The sequence below is a fragment of the Ornithorhynchus anatinus genome, chromosome 1, assembly GCF_004115215.2.
Source record: "Ornithorhynchus anatinus isolate Pmale09 chromosome 1, mOrnAna1.pri.v4, whole genome shotgun sequence".
NCBI lineage: Eukaryota > Metazoa > Chordata > Mammalia > Monotremata > Ornithorhynchidae > Ornithorhynchus > Ornithorhynchus anatinus.
In genome coordinates this window covers 26504218-26519894 of record NC_041728.1, presented here as the reverse complement: position 1 = coordinate 26519894, position 15677 = coordinate 26504218, and the positions used below count along the sequence as shown (strand labels likewise).

At 48.3% G+C, this 15677-nt stretch overlaps 1 protein-coding gene and 1 long non-coding RNA gene across 2 annotated transcripts; one reads left to right on the top strand and one right to left on the bottom strand.

Moving 5' to 3' along the window:
• Nucleotides 1-331: 331 nt before the first annotated feature.
• Nucleotides 332-15645, bottom strand: BHMT2 (betaine--homocysteine S-methyltransferase 2). Its single transcript, XM_029071547.1, has 8 exons — nt 15573-15645; nt 13479-13611; nt 12064-12155; nt 7901-8092; nt 5692-5839; nt 3796-3978; nt 1547-1775; nt 332-571 (listed from the first exon to the last, which is right to left on the bottom strand). Exons 1-8 carry the CDS (start codon nt 15594-15596, stop codon nt 490-492), a joined length of 1083 nt encoding a protein of 360 aa, XP_028927380.1. The 5' UTR covers nt 15597-15645; the 3' UTR covers nt 332-489.
• On the top strand, nt 12154-14643 carry LOC114814163. The gene is made up of 2 exons (XR_003761906.1): nt 12154-12274; nt 14522-14643. It is a non-coding gene; the product is annotated as an uncharacterized LOC114814163 (long non-coding RNA).
• Nucleotides 15646-15677: the final 32 nt, after the last annotated feature.

Here is a 15677-nt window from a genome sequence, read left to right as displayed (position 1 = left end):
TCTTGGGTTCTAATCCCAGCTCTGCCACTTGTCAGCTGTGTTACTTCGGGCAGGTCACTTCACTTCTCTGGGCCTCATCTGGAAAATGGGGATTACGGTCACTTCACTTCTCTGTGCCTCAGTTACCTCATCTGTAAAATGGGGATTAAGACTGTGAGCCCCACGTGGGACAACCTGATTCCCCTGTGTCTACCCCAGCGCTTAGAACAGTGCTCTGCACATAGTAAGCGCTTAACAAATACCAACATACAAATACCAACATTGACTGTGAGCCCCACGTGGGACAACCCGATCACCTTGTATCCCCCCCGCAGCACATTAACAAATGCCATTATTATTATTATTATTATTATTATTATTATTAGCACAAGGAGAGCACTGTACTAAGCCCTGGGAAAGAATCCAGAGGTGGGATTGAGACCCGGTCCTTGGCCAGTGGTTGCTTGCTTCTTTCTGCTGCATCAGCTCGGCGGTCCCTTCGGTCACTCCTCAGGCATCTGGCCTCGACAGTGAAGGACAGTACGGTCTGCCTGAAGCCAGCGGCAGATTCTGCCAGTATTCCTTCCTCGCCCTGAGTGGAGGCAAAAAAAACCCAACCCCCACAACATTTAGAATTCAAAATGAGAGAGGGTCCAGAGTCCAAAATGTCTCAGTCTTGTTTACAGTATTATGTGGCAAACATTAATGCCTGGTTAAGGCTATTGGAAACTTTGTCCTCCTAACCTCTCACAAGATGCAAATCGAGTGTATTTCAGAAATACCACAAAAGGTCTAACTGTTTCATTATTTATTTAACATTTATATAGCATTCAATCTTTCCCCGGAGCTTTGCAACTTCTACTTTGGTGTTTGTTAAGCGCTTACTATGTGCCAGGCACTGTTCTAAACCCTGGGGTAGATACCAAGTAATCAGGTTGAACACAATCCCTGTCCCACATGGGGCTCACGGTCTTAATCTCCATTTTACAGAAGAGGTAAATGAGGCACAGAGAAGTTAGGCGACTTGTCCAAGGACACACAGGTGGCATGAGGCAGAGCTGGTATTAGAACCCAGGTCTTTCTGACTCCCAGGCCTGTGCTCTATCCACTAAGCCATGCCGATTACAGTGATGACCTCAATGGACCGTTGTGATAAATCCAGTGTACAAGAAGCAGAGTATCCTAGTGGACAGAGCACGGGCTTTGGAGTCAGAGGAGACAGGTTCTAATCCTGGCTTTGCCCCATGTCTGCTGTGTGACCTTGGACAAGTCACTTCACTTCTCTGTGCCTCAGTGACCTCATCCATAAAATGGGGATTAGGACTGTGAGCCCCATGTGGGGCAGAGACTGTGTCTAACCTCATTAGCTTGTATCTACACAGTGCCTGGAATAGAGTAAGTGCTTAACAAATACCGTTAAAAGATAAAAAAAAGGAATTTCAATGATTTGCCCTTGCTCACCCAGAAAATCAGTTGAGAAATTTCTAGAGGCCACCCTTGTGCCACATCGCCGGTGCCGCGGACTCCGCAGCTGCCCGACGTGGAAATCGAAGTGAAATGCGCCCACCTGGCCCTAATCCAGGGTTTGGTGTGCATGTCCAGGCCGCTGCCCCAGCTCCCGTGCTTGTCGGACGCCGGCGGCAGAAACCCCCGCTCCGGGGCCAGCTCCTCGGCGATGGCTCGGACGTGGTAGGGCTCAAACCCACAGCAGCCGCCGATGTACCTCACGCCCAGCTCGTAGGCCTCGCGGGCGTATTTCTGGATGTCCCATCGGCTGGCGACTCTGGGTTCCAGGCCTGAAATGAAAAGACTTTGAAATGAAAAGTTCACTTCGGCCCTGTTGCATTTTTTGAGCATTTTTGCTCACCCTCCCTTCGTGGACATAGGCCCTGGGCTCAGAAGAGTTTACACCTGAAGAGGATGAAGAAACACAGAACCCACAAAACCTCAAACATAAAGTTACATACAACACAAAAGACAGAAATATGTGCACATCATTTTGACCTGCCATTTCAACAAAGTTGTCCCTTGGGCACAGCCTCTCTACTCCTATCTGGGGTGCTATTCTTTTTTGTTTTTTTTTATGGTATCTGTAAAGCGCTTACTAAGTACCAGGCACTGTTCATTCATTCAATCGTATTTATTAAGCGCTTACTGTGTGCAGAGCACTGTACTAAGTGCTTGGGAGAGTACAATACAACAATAAACAGACACATATCTTGCCCACAATGAGCTTACTGTCGGGGGGCGGGTGGGCAGGGGCGCAGTTGCGGGGAGACAGATATTAATATAAATAAATTACAGATATTTACATAAGTGCTAGGGGGCTGGGAAGGAGGATGACTGTTCTAAACGCTGAGAAGGATACAAACTAATCAGGTTGGGCACAGTCCATGTCTTTTATGGGCATCACAGACTTAATCCTCACTTTACAGATGAGGTAACTGAAGCCCAGAGAAGTGAAGTGATCCTCCCAAAGTCACAGGGCAGACGAGGCAAAGCCAGAATTAGAACCCACATCCTTCTGGCCCCCAGGTCCGAGCTCTATCCACTAGGCCACGCTATTTGTTTTCTTACCCTCCCCAGGAAAATCTATGACCTCTTCAGCCTGTTCAGCTCAGTCTGGGTGTGCATTTAATGGTTTATGCATACTTTCTCATGACAGTATTACATTCGCTTCTCATTCGTGTCTCTCCACCCCAGCTTAGATTCACTCATTCATTCAATAGTATTTATTGAGTGCTTACTATGTGCAGAGCACTGTACTAAGCGCTTGGAACGTACAGATCGGTAACAGATAGAGACAGCCCCTGCCCTTTGACGGGCTTACAGTCCAATCGGGGGAGACCGACAGACAAGAACAATAGCAATAAATAGAATCAAGGGGATGAACATCTCATTAAAACAATAGCAAATAGATAGAATTAAGGCGATGTACATTTCATTAACAAAATAAATTGGGTAATGACAAAATAAATAGGGTAATGACAAAATAAATAGGGTAATGACAAAATAAATCGGGTAATGACAAAATAAATAGGGTAATGACAAAATAAAAAGGGTAATGACAAAATAAATAGGGTAGACTGTAAGCTCCACAAAGGCAGGGCTCTGGTCTGGTCTTTAAAGGGCACCCACAGCACGTACAGGCAAAGCAGACTCAAATGATTTACAAACAGATGGAGGAAGGAGGGAGAATACAGCTATGTAGCTATAAAGCTATAACTGTTAATTGGAAAGATGAGCAAATGAATATATGGTTGTCCATCGAATTCCAAGGAGGCATCGTCGATGGTGGAGTTCACCTATGAAGAGACCAGCGTAGCAGTGTCGGGATTAGAACCCAGGTCCCCTGACTGCCAGCCCCGGGCTCTTTCCACTGTGTCATACAGCTTCTCTAACGCTACTCCTTTCTCGATAGCATGTGCCATGCTGGTCCGTCCTCAACAATCCCAGTTTTCGTCTGGGATCCATTGTCTGAGGCCTTGCTCTACTATGTCCTTACAAGGCATCCTTGTTTTTTGTTTTTCACTTTAAGCTCTCCTTACAGCAGTTGTTTGGAGAACCTGCCATCACTCATTCTCCTCACAAAAGGCCCCCCAGGACATCCGTGTTTAGGCAAGCACGGCTTGGAGGCTAGGAGACTGGCTATGCTCCCTAACTTCGTTGCCTGTGATCTTGCCTTGCCATTCGATATTGAGTGTGGCCCGTGAGTGGGGCCGATGGAATCAAAGAGAGGACTGGGCAACACTACGGCTCTGCACTCTGTCCCAAACAAACAACCAGAGAGACCATCTGACAAATGCCACACCGTACCGAAAGGATATTCCGGGAGATCGACAAATCCGGCTTTGCCACAGTCAGGGGTGTGGAATGCCAGCGTCTGGACCATGAGGTGAGCTTTCAAGCCAGCAGACTTCAAGCCCTGCTTCATGAGCGACACGGTTTTCAAGCTAGTCTCGGGCCCGAAACGGCAGTTCACTCCAACGAGCGAGGCTCCTAAAAGAAAAACATTTACCTCCTCCAGGATTTGTTTTCCCCGTTTCTCCTTCCCTGACTCATTTTCTTCTTCCTAGATCATATCATCATAACTGCACTAACAAACCCCTCTTGCCCCCTTAGCATTAAGTACTACTTAAGTACTTATTCACCTCTCCAACTCTCCAATCTATTTTTCCTCCTACGTAGATTGAAGGTTTTTTCCTCTTTTTCCTCTAGACTGTAAGGTCCTCATGGGCAGGGAATGTGAGTACCAATCACTGTTGTATTTTATTCTTCCAAACTCTTAGAACAGTGGTCTGCCTATGGTAAGTGAATCCTACTGACTGATTGATTGATCTGAAATTTATTCTGTCTCTGCATCCCCTGTTAAATTGTAAGCTTCTCGAGGGCTGGCGTCTTATCTTTTATCTCTAGTCTACCTCCCAAGTGCTTAGTATAGTGTTCTGCATACAGTGAGCACTGAATGAATACTTGGGATTGATTTACATGGGATTGACTGTAGACTCGTTAAGGAAGAGTCAACGGATTGGCATTTCTGGATGAAATAGATCCAATCAAGCAAGCAAGCAGAGGTATTTATTGAGTGCTGTGTTTAGAGCACTGTATATTGCAATAGCGTTGGTCATCTCTGCCCTTGAGGAGCTTCCAGTCTAGAGAGGGAGAGACATTAAAATAAATGACTGAGAGGGGAATTGGGAGAATATACGTACATGCAAATTAATCCATTCAGTCGTAATAATAATAATAATATGTTGGTATTTGTTAAGCGCTTACTATGTGCCGAGCACTGTTCTAAGCGCTGGGGTAGACACAGGGGAATCAGGTTGTCCCACGTGGGGCTCACAGTCTTAATCCCCATTTTACAGATGAGGTAACTGAGGCACCGAGAAGTGAAGTGACTTGCCCAAAGTCACACAGCTGACAAGTGGCAGAGCCGGGGTTCGAACCCATGACCTCGGACTCCAAAGCCCGTGCTCTTTTCCACTGAGCCACGCTGCTTCTCTGCCGTCGTACTTACTGAGAGCTTACTGTGTGCACAGCACTGAACTAAGCGCTTGGGAGAGCACAGTATAACAATAAACAGACATATTCCCTGCCCACTGAGTGCTGAGAGGCTGGGGATAGAGTGAATATCAAAGCGGTGAAGGTGGGTCCACAGCCAAGCGCATAGGGAATGCAGAGGGAGGGTCAGTAGGGGAAATGAAGGCCTAGTCAGGGAAGGCCTCTTGGAGGAGGTGTGATTTAAATAGGGCTTAGAAGATGGAAAGTATGGTGGTCTTTTGGATATTGCGGGAGAGGAGTTCCAGGCCGTAAGGAGGACGTGGGCATGGGGACGGCAGCGAGGCGGACGAGACCGAGGTACCGTGAGCAGGATGGCATCAGATGAGCACAGTGGGTGGGTTTATTGTGGTAAGGGATGGGTGAATTGGGGTAGGAATGGGAGAGGTGATTGAGGGCCTGAAAAGCTACTTCTCATACAAACTTGAAGGTTGCATTCTTACACACCCCAGGCTCACACTGTACTTCTCACCCCCCTCTGACATCAAACGGACGCGTGCGGCCGTTTCTTCCCACCCGCTGAATGCAATCCGGCTCACGCTCTTGGAAGAATGTTACGCGATTCTCCTTCTGGCTAAGACAAAGCACGGGGTCGGGCACCATGTCAAACAGCTTCAGAAGCTGCTGACAATCCTCAGACTCGAAGCTTACCAGCCTTGACCAGCCGGACGGCACATTCTCCGGGAGGAATTCCGTGCATATCTCCCTCCGGACCGATGCACATGGTAGCCGCCACTGGCTTCCCAGACGCCTTTAAGACTTCAACAGCCCACACGGCTTCTTCGACGTGCTCAAAATACTAAAGGAAATGTCATTTGCTAGCCCTGAAGTGACATGGTAGCAAACAGTGCTGCCGTTGCAGGTACTCTAACTATTTTCTTTATGCATAGTCTCAGGTTCCCTCCTTGGGACATGAAAAAGATTATCCTACTAGGATCGCCTACAGAAAGGAGCTTATAAATGTCGATCGTCCATGCACTAAATCATCTTTACCCGTCTTCCCAACCAGAGCAGAAGCTCCACTCGAGCAGGGAATGTGTGTTTGCTCCCTTGGACAGTCCCTAAACCCTCAATGCCACAGGAACTTAATAAATACTGTGGGTTCAAGAGTATCTATCAAGTGTCCACAAGACACAGAGCACTGACTAGTGCTGTGGAACACTACAAAGGCTAACACAGTTCCTGCTTTTATTCACCCATAATAATATAATATTAATGGCATTTGTGAAGCGCTTACTATGTGCCAAGCACTGTTCTAAGCACTGGGAGGGATACAAGGTAATCAGGTTGTCCCAGATGGGGCTCACAGTCTTAATCACTTAATCACAGAGAAGCAGCATGGCTTAGTGGAAAAAGCCCGGGCTTGGGAGTCAGAGGTCACGGGTTCTAATTCGGGCTCCGCCACTTGTCAGCTGTGTGACTTTGGGCAAGTCACTTCACTTCTTTGTGCCTCAGTTCCCTCATCTGTAAAATGGGGGTGAAGACTGTAAGCCCCACGTGGGACCACCTGATTACCTTGTACCTACCCCAGTGCTTAGAACAGTGCTTGGCACATAGTAAGCGCTTAACAAATGCCAACATTATTATTATTATTATTATTAATCCCCATTTTCCAGATGAGGTAACTGAAGCACAGAGAAGTTGTGTGACTTGCCCAAAGTCACACAGCTTACAAGTGGCAGAGCCGGGATTAGAACCCATGATCTCTGACTCCCAAGCCCCGGCTCTTTCCACTGGCCATGCTGTTCTCATTCATTCATACAGAGCATTGTACTAAGCGCTTGGAAAGTATAATTCGGCAACAAAAAAGGCTCGCAATCTAATGAAGGAGACAGAATTACTACAGATATGGAACATACGAATCCCACGACTGAGGGGTTAATAAAAGGGAGAATGCAGGAATCAGTGACACTTTTCAAACTTTAGCTATCAACGGGTATGGGGGTAGAGGAAGGAGGATTTTGAACGCTTAAAGGATTAATCTCTGAAGGCTTCAAGGAGAAGGGAGAGGATCTTCAGGATACCAGGAAATGCCTGAAGCAGAAAAATCATGCTACATCCTCGACCACAAAATTATGCCAACTTCTCTGCCTGCTGCAGGCAGGGGCAGAATTGTAATGCAGGAGGAGGGATAGGGAAGCTGCTGACAATCCACCAAGAAACTGCGAACCTCACGTGGGACAGGGACCGTGTCCAACCGCATTGGCTTGTATCCACCCCAGCACTTAGTACAGTACCTGACACATAGTAAGCGCTTAACAAATACCACAATCATTAATCATTATTATTAAAAGGACAAGGACACTTAGGCCTTCTGGTAACTTTTGACCCAGGAGTCCCTTGCCAGCCCTGGGCCCAGAGAGGCAGAAAGATCAGAGGCTTCCTTCTCGCACCTGCATCTCAATTATCATAACAATAATAATAATAACTGTGGTATTTGTTATAAGCAACTGCCGTGTGTCAAGCACTGTTTGCACTGGGGGAAGATACAAGATAATCAGGTCAGATATCTTACACAGGGCTCAAAACCTACGTAGGTGAGGTAAAAGAGACACAGAGAAGTTGAGGGACTTGCCCAAGGTCACACAGCAGACACATGGCAGAGCAGGGATTAGAACCCATGACCTTCTGACGCCCGGGCGTAGGCTCTCTTCACTATACCATGCCGCTTCTGTTTGAGCACTTACCGTGTGCAGAGCACTGTATTAAGTGCTTAGGAGAATACAATAAAACTGTATCCGCTATGCCAGGATGTTCTTCAAGGAAGTCGCCCTCCGGCTTCAGTGGGAGTTTTAGAGACATCCCACTGACCACCCCCAATTTGTTGAAGACGATCCGGCCCTTTCCCTCTGACGCTCACCTCCGCAATCAGGAAGTCCACGTTCTTTCGGACGAAGACCTCCAGTTGCTGTTGAAAAACTTTTTTAATTTCCGCTTCGCCCTTCCGACTTTTGTACGATGGGGTCTGGCTGATCCCCCCAGCTACCAGGGCATCTCCGTCTTTGGCTACTTCTCTGGCGAGGTCACACGCCGCTTCGTTGATTTTCTTCCACTAAAATTTCAGAAATAAGACTCACGGTAGATACGATGTTAATAGTGATAGAAATCTCAGTCTAGGCACCTTGTTCCTCTGAGCACAATTTCGATTAGTTCTAGGGAACAGCATTTTAAAAATATTTTTTATTGCATTAGTAAGTTAAATAAGCAGTTTAATATATGAGGACGTTTCACTTAATCAGCAAGCTGGCCAAACAGGAACATTAAATTGTTTCAGTGAGAATGTTGGGAGATGAAATATGGGCTTCTCCCTCGCAGCGCTACGTATTTTAAATCGGTTAACAAAAGTGGACCTCTGATAACTATTAATTTGAATTTACCCATTATCTTTTTGTTAGCGGGCCCCATTTCAAATAATTACTTTCCAGAAATAGGGTTTCTGGAATCAGATATCATGATTGATTGATTGACTGATGCTCTTATCACGTATCCAAGTGGGACAGAGTCCCCTCTCCTCCTCAGGACAGTCAGTATTTGTAAGCACTGCTGTTGGTCTTGTGGGAAGAACAAGGTTCCTGAGAAGGCTCCTGTAGCACTGGGGTAGATACAAGATAATCAGATCCTGCATGCGACTCACCACCTAAGTAAGAGGGAGAAAAGGTACTGAATCCCCATTTTGCGGGTGACAGAACTGAGGCGTAGAGAAGTGAAATGACTTGTCCAGGGTCACACAGCAGGTAAGTGGCTGAGCCGGGATTAGAACCCACATCCTCTTGACTCCCAAGCCCATGCTCTTTCCACTATACCACACTCATCGATCAGCCATTAGTATTTACGGAGGACCTAGTGAATGCAGAGCACTGTCCTACACGCTTACACTAGAAGAAGGAAAAAGAAATTCTCTGCCCTCAGTGAATTTAGAATCTAAAGAGAACTCCCTGATGGGAACTTCCGAACAGAACAAAGAGAGGAAAATGGTTGTTCAACTAATACTGTGCTCCGCCACTTGCTCTGGCGTGTGGGTCCAGGTCGGGAGGGGACCAAGGGCTCTGCTTTGGTCTCAAGTAGCCACTCTCCCGCCCAGCCCACCCACCGTAACCCCCAGCCCACTCCGGCAACCCTCCAGCTTGGACTCAAAACCTTTGGTTGGGCCTGTGAACACCACCAGGCTTCCTGGGGTTTCAACTGTTCAAACTGGGCTTGGCTCTCTCTTTCAGTGGCTGGAGGGCTGGAGTTGAGGGCCATGTGACTGCAGGGAACAAGCTGTTCCCCCTGGTAACAATAATAATGATAATGTTGGTATTTGTTAAGAGCTTACTATGTGCAGAGCACTGTTCTAAGTGCTGGGGGAGATACAGGGTAATCAGGTTGTCCCATGTGGCGCTCACAGTCTTCATCGCCATTTTACAGATGAGGGAACTGAGGTACAGAGAAGTGAAGTGACTGACCCACAGTCACACAGCTGATAAGTGGCAGAGCCGGGATTCGAACCCATGACCTCTGACTCCAAAGCCCGGGCTCTTTCCACTGAGCCACTCTGCTTCCCTATACATGCTTCCCAATACATACATCCTTCTCCTCTTCATTATCAATATTATTATTATTATTAGAGCCTGGGGGGTGTTAGAAGGTCATGGGTTCTAATCCCAGTTCCGCCACTTTTCTGCTGGGTGACCCTGGGCAAGTCATTTCGCTTCTCTGGGCCTCAGTTACTTCATCTGCAAAATGGAGATTGAGACTGGGAGCCCCATGTGGGACAGAGACTGTGTCCAACCCGATCTGCTTGCATCCACCCCCGTGCCCAGCACAGTGCCTGGCACACAGTAAGCACCTAACAAATACCACAATTATTATTATTAATGACATATTGATGTATTATTAATGTATTATTGTTAATATTAAGAATAATCACCTTACTGTCTCTGAGCAAACTCCCTTTTTTTAATTTGCTCCTTAAAATCCTGGAGATACTTAATATCTCCCCGCAGGCAGCAGGAATAAAGTGCTAATGAAACTCAGAGTGTTGAAGTCAACACCTCAAGTCATTTGAAGTCAAGTCATCTGCAGCCATAGATTGACTTTTTCTAATTAACTCTTGAAATAAAAATTAATTATCTAACGCTGCCCCAGATATGTACATATGGAGTCTTTCATGGGACAGTGCTTTCTGTTTAGAGGGAGCAAATAAAGAATAATTCGTATACTGGTATTTACTAAGGGCTTACTAGGTCACCTCGTATTCATCAAGCTCTATGTTAAATTGGGGTAGATAGGAGAGTCACAGTGTCTGTCCCACTGTCCCACATAGTCCGGAGGCAGGAAAAGCTTAATTCCCATTTTAGAACTGAGGAACCTGAGGACCAGAGAGGTTGTGACTTGTCCATGGTCACGCAGCAAGCCAGTGGCAGACTTGGGTTTAGAACCCAAGTCTCCTGACTCCCAGAACGGGACTGTTTCCACTAAGAATTCATTCCTCACGTGGCCCAGACAATTGGTGGGAAACAGAAAAGCTTCATTTGGTTTGGCGTGATTTCAGGATCCTCTAATGGCCCCTAGACTGAAAGCTAGTTAAGGGCAGGGAGCATGTCTGCTTATTCTCCTGCATGACATTCTCACAAGCGCTTAGTACAGTGTTGTGCACATAGTAAGCGCTCAATGAATACCGCTGATTGATTGATTTTCGGCAGTTTCCAGTCAGCAGAGAATCAGCGTGGCCTGGTGGAGAGAGAACGGACCTGGGAGTCAGAGGATCTGAGTTCTAATTCCAGCTCTGCCATTTGTCTGCTGTGTGTCCTTGGGTAAGTCGGTGATCTTCTCTGTGCTTCAGTTACCTCATAAATGGGGATTGATGTGGAACAGGGATTGTGTCCAACCTGAATATCTTTTATCTACCCTAGACTAGTACAGAAGAGAAGCAGCGTGGCTCAGTGGAAAGAGGCCGGGCTTGGGAGTCGGAGGTCATGGGTTCAAATCCCGGATCTGCCACCTGTCAGCTGGGTGACTGTGGGCAAGTCACTTCACTTCTCTGTGCCTCAGTGACCTCATCTGTAAAATGGTGATTAAGAGTGTGAGCCTCATGTGGGACAACCTGATTACCCTGTATCTACCCCAGCGCTTAGAACAGTGCTCTGTACATAGTAAGTGCTTAACAAATACCAACATTATTATTATTATTATTATTGTTACAGTTCCTGACACATAGCACTTAACGAATATGTAAAAAGAAAAATTAACAACAAAATCCACAGCTGGTGAGGGGCAGCTGAAATAGGGGAGCTCTGCTGCTGCTGGGGCCCCCTCTTTTTCAGACTCAAGGCTCCCCCTACTTTCTAGACTGACTGGCTCATCAACACACAAGAAAAAGTGGGGGATGGGGGGCTATGTGTGCGTGCTTATGCATAGAATCCAGCTCCATGGGGCCGATGAGGGCTATCGATCCTTGGGATTTTGATAGTGAAATTACTGGATTCTGAATCTGGAGTCAGGAGACCTGGGTTCGAGTCCCAGATCTGTCACTGGCCTATTGTCTGACCTTGGACAAGCAATCTGGACTGGATGCCTCCTCTCACTCACCCCAGGTCTCTGACAATCCCTCAGAGTCTCTAAATCGGGGTTCAAAAGGTCCAACATGGTGGTTTTCTGGCCTATTAGCTCTTTGAAGCCTATTCTCTCCTGGTGCCTAAAATCACTCCCATGCTTACAATGAAAAGTTGGCATTTATGTCCCCGCCCCTCCCAAGTCTTATTCTACCTGCCCCCCCAGCCCAAAATCCCAATCCCCCTCTGGGCCCCAGACTCTCGAGGAGGCATGGGCATCCTTTTGGATGTATCGGGGAATGGAAGACTGCCGGGTCCTCCAGAGGAATGGGGGAGGGCTAGGGCTCACTTTTTCTTGGGGCAGTAACTTCTGAGAAAAGTAGATGATGTTCCTGGATGAGAAACTCAAGGATGTTTCAGGCCACTTCTGCCAGATCCCACTAAGAACATATTTTAATTGTGGAATTTCTTGTTCTGCATCAGAGTTTACCTTGCAGTCCAGAGAGTCCTCCCCAGCGAAAAAGGTAAATGTCTGCATGACATTTGATCCGGCCCTGAGGAACTCACGATGAAGCTGGAGAACTGCAAGATTAAAGGAGAAATTTCCCCGATGGATCCCCTTCTACCACCCTTCCCTGTCTCGCATCTCATTTACTGCAAAATGCAGGACATATTTACTTGTCAAGTAGACTCCAGTTAAGGTGAGTGTCACCCGGAGCAGTGGTAGTTTGGGGAGGGAGTGTGGCCTCATGGAAAGAGCACAAGACTCTGGAGTCAGGAGACCTGGGTTCGAGTCCCAGATCTGTCACTGGCCTACTGTGTGAGCTTGGACAAGTCACTCAACCTTGATGGGCTTCTGTTTCCTCATCTGAAAGATAGGGATAAAATAGATCCTGAGTCCCCTGAGGGACAGGGAGAAGCAGTGTGGCTTAGTGGAAAGAGCCCGGCCTTGGGAGTCAGAGGTCGTGGGTTCTAATCCCGGCTCCACCACTTGTCAGCTGTGTGACTTTGGGCAAGTCACTTCACTTCTCTGGGCCTCAGTTACCTCCTCTGTAAAATGGAGATTAAGATTGTGAGCTCCACGTGGGACAACCTGATAACCTTATATCTACCCTAGTGCTTAGAACAGTGCTTGGCACATAGTAAGCGCTTAACAAATACCATCATCATCCCAAAACTATAACTCCCAGCAGCCAGTGGGACAAGTGCACAGTCCCACATCTCTCTCTTTTCCCGGTCCACTTTTAGTCTGGTTTAAGCAAACTTCTGGTTTGGCTTGTTGATTTACTGACTGCTTGGTGTTCGCACACCGGGGGTCTGGGCTGAGCTCCAACTGGGCTGGAACTGAAAAGTTATAATAATAATAATAATTACGGTACTTGTTAAGCGCTTCCTATGTATCAGGCACTGTTCTAAGTGCTGGGGTAGATACAAGTTAATCAGGTTGGACACAGTCCCTGTCCTACGTGGGGCTCACACTCTTAACCCCCATGTTACAGATGAGGTAAATGAGGCACAGAGAAGTCTGGTGACTTGTCCAAGTTCATGCAGCAGACATGGGGCTGAGGCGGGATTAGAACCCAGGTCCTTCTGACTCGCGGGCCCGTGCTCTATCCACTGAGTCACACTGCTTCCCAGCCAAGTTGGACCGGACCGGGAGTTTCAGCCCCTACAGGGCTGTAGTTGAGGGGCCTTTGTATAAGGCTGAGCAACCTCCAGCTCTGCTGCTCTCTAGGGACTTGCAGTTATTTAGCCCTTTGTCATAGGACCCAGGATTTTCTTACACCCACTTACATACAGTGACAGTTTCCAAGAGGGTGAGAACAGAGGTCCCATCTCTCAAGCATGTTTTGAAAAGGAATCATAAACACAATTTCCTGCTGGGCGGTGGCAATGGAAACTAACCGGCTTCTGGGTGCTCTACGACTGCTTCCGGGGTCCACGGTCCAGCTTTCACATACCCCCTCTTCTCCAGGGCAAAGACAAATCCTCCATCGCCAATCACCACCTTGCCCCCATTCAACCGTTCTAGAATCCCCTGTACAAGGAAGGAAGCGCTCAATAAATACTATGGAAGGAAGGAAGGAAGGAAGGAAGGAAGGAAGGAAGGAAGGAAGGAAGGAAGGAAGGAAGGAAGGAAGGAAGGAAGGAAGGAAGGAAGGAAGGAAGGAAGGAAGGAAGGAAGGAAGGAAGGAAGGAAGGAAAAAGTTCACAGGAATTTTTGGAGAACATTCATGTTCTTCAGAGTCAGGGCTGTGGGCTGATACACCGTGACTAATGATTTATATTTCCCAAAGACACATCAGTTGCCCCCATTGGGCTCCTGAAGAAGTTAGGGCCCTGCTACGGAAGTCTGGCAAGGAGTCTGCTGCATTCAGGCTTCCGAAATGCCACAACCATTCTCTCTTCAGTGAGATTCCCGCTTCATCACGAAACTGAAAAACGTCTCCAATAATGAGGACTCTGTGCTTGCACATGCTATTCTTCAATCACAAGTCATTCAAATAGTAGAAACATTTCATACTGGCCACAAGTAACCATGAAGGGGATGAGAAATGGTGGGCAGCTACTCTCCCTTTAAAGCAAGAGGAAAACAGAGAGTTCAAAAGAGAACAGAAGGAGCAACTGAGAATTCCCTTAGAAGTGTCAGGGAGGAGAGGTGCTTTGAGAATATTCTGGAGTTGTACAGTTTTGTTCTATCGATCAATCAGTGGTAGAAGCTCATCCTGGGAGGAGAATGTGAATGTGTCTGTTTACTGTTATATCGTACTCTCCCAAGTGTTTAAAATAGTGCTCTGCCCACAGTAAGCGCTAGATAAATACAATCGAAAGAATGGTATCTATTGAGCGCTTACTGCATGCAGAGCACTGTCCTGAGCACTGGGCAGATATGTTGTAGTTCTTTACAGAGCCTTGCTGACTAGTTATCTCACTCTGTGCACTCACAGGGAAGCAGGATATGGGAAAAGAGATCCTCTCCCCAAGTGGACAGCCCAATGTCATATCTCCCACCCTTCCTACCTGATCTCACCAAAAAACGAAGCACTCTGAAATCCTGTGACGTGGGAAGGTAAGAGTAAGCTAAGCGTGCACACGGAATGGTAGACACAGACAGGCACACACGCAGAGTACTCTCAGTTCCCCCTCCATCACCAACTGCACCAACTCCACCGCCACCACCATCGCTACTCAAGGGTATTTATTGAGTTCTAACTTTGTGCCGAGCCCTGTGCTAAGCGGTTGGGAGAGTACACTGTACCAGAGTTGGTAGACTCTGGGAGGGCTGGGGCCTGGGGGACTGAGGGCCGGGGGCTGAGAGGACTGGAGCCTGCCAGGACTGGGGACTGAGGCCTGGGGGGGGGGCAATGAGGGCTGGGAGGACTGGGGGCTATGAGGGCTGCGGCCTATAGGGACTGGAGCCTGAGAGGATTGGGGGCTGAGGAAATTGGGGGCTGGGAGGACTGGGGCCGAGAGGACTGTGAGCTGGGAAGACTGGGGCCGAGAAGATTATGAGCTGGCTGGACTGGGGCTGAGAGGATTGAGAGCTGGGAGAACTGGGGGCCGAAAGGAGTGTGAGCTGGGAGGACTGGGGCCGAGAGGATTCTAAGCTGGGAGGGCTGGAGCTGAGAAGATTATGAGCTGGGAGGATTGGGGCTGAGAAGATTATGAGCTGGGAGGCTTGGGACCGAGAGGATTGTGAGCTGGGAGAACTGGAGACCGAGAGGATCGTGAGCTGGGAGGACTGGGGCTGAGTCTGAAGCCTGGGAGGACTGGGAGGGGGGATGAGGGGTGAGACCTGGGGAACTGAGGACCGGGGGTTCAGGGAGACGGAAGGCTGGCAGGGCCGGGGGCTGGGGAGCCTTGGGGGCTGGGGAGCCCTGGGGGCTGGGGAGCCTGGGGGCTGGGGAGCCTGGGGGCTGGGACCCTTCCGGCTGAGAAGAGAGGCCGGGGGTCGGGGATGGCAAAGGGTTGGGGGCTCCGTGGACGTCCGGGACCTACCTCTCTGGCGTCGGGCAGGGCCATGGCGGAGGAGCCGAGGGCGGCGGGGAGGAGAAGGGAGGAGAAGGGAGGGGACGGGAGGGAAGAAGAAGCCGCCGGGCCTCC

Bases quoted from the DNA above. Each gene is read 5' to 3' on its own strand.
- BHMT2 (XM_029071547.1), bottom strand. From the start codon at position 15,596: ATGGCCCTGCCCGACGCCAGAGAG. The intron at 13,612-15,572 runs GTAGGTCCCGGA...TTCCTTGTACAG, and splicing joins CCCTGCCCGACGCCAGAGAG to GGGATTCTAGAACGGTTGAA. The intron at 12,156-13,478 runs GTTAGTTTCCAT...TTAATCTTGCAG, and splicing joins CGTAGAGCACCCAGAAGCCG to TTCTCCAGCTTCATCGTGAG.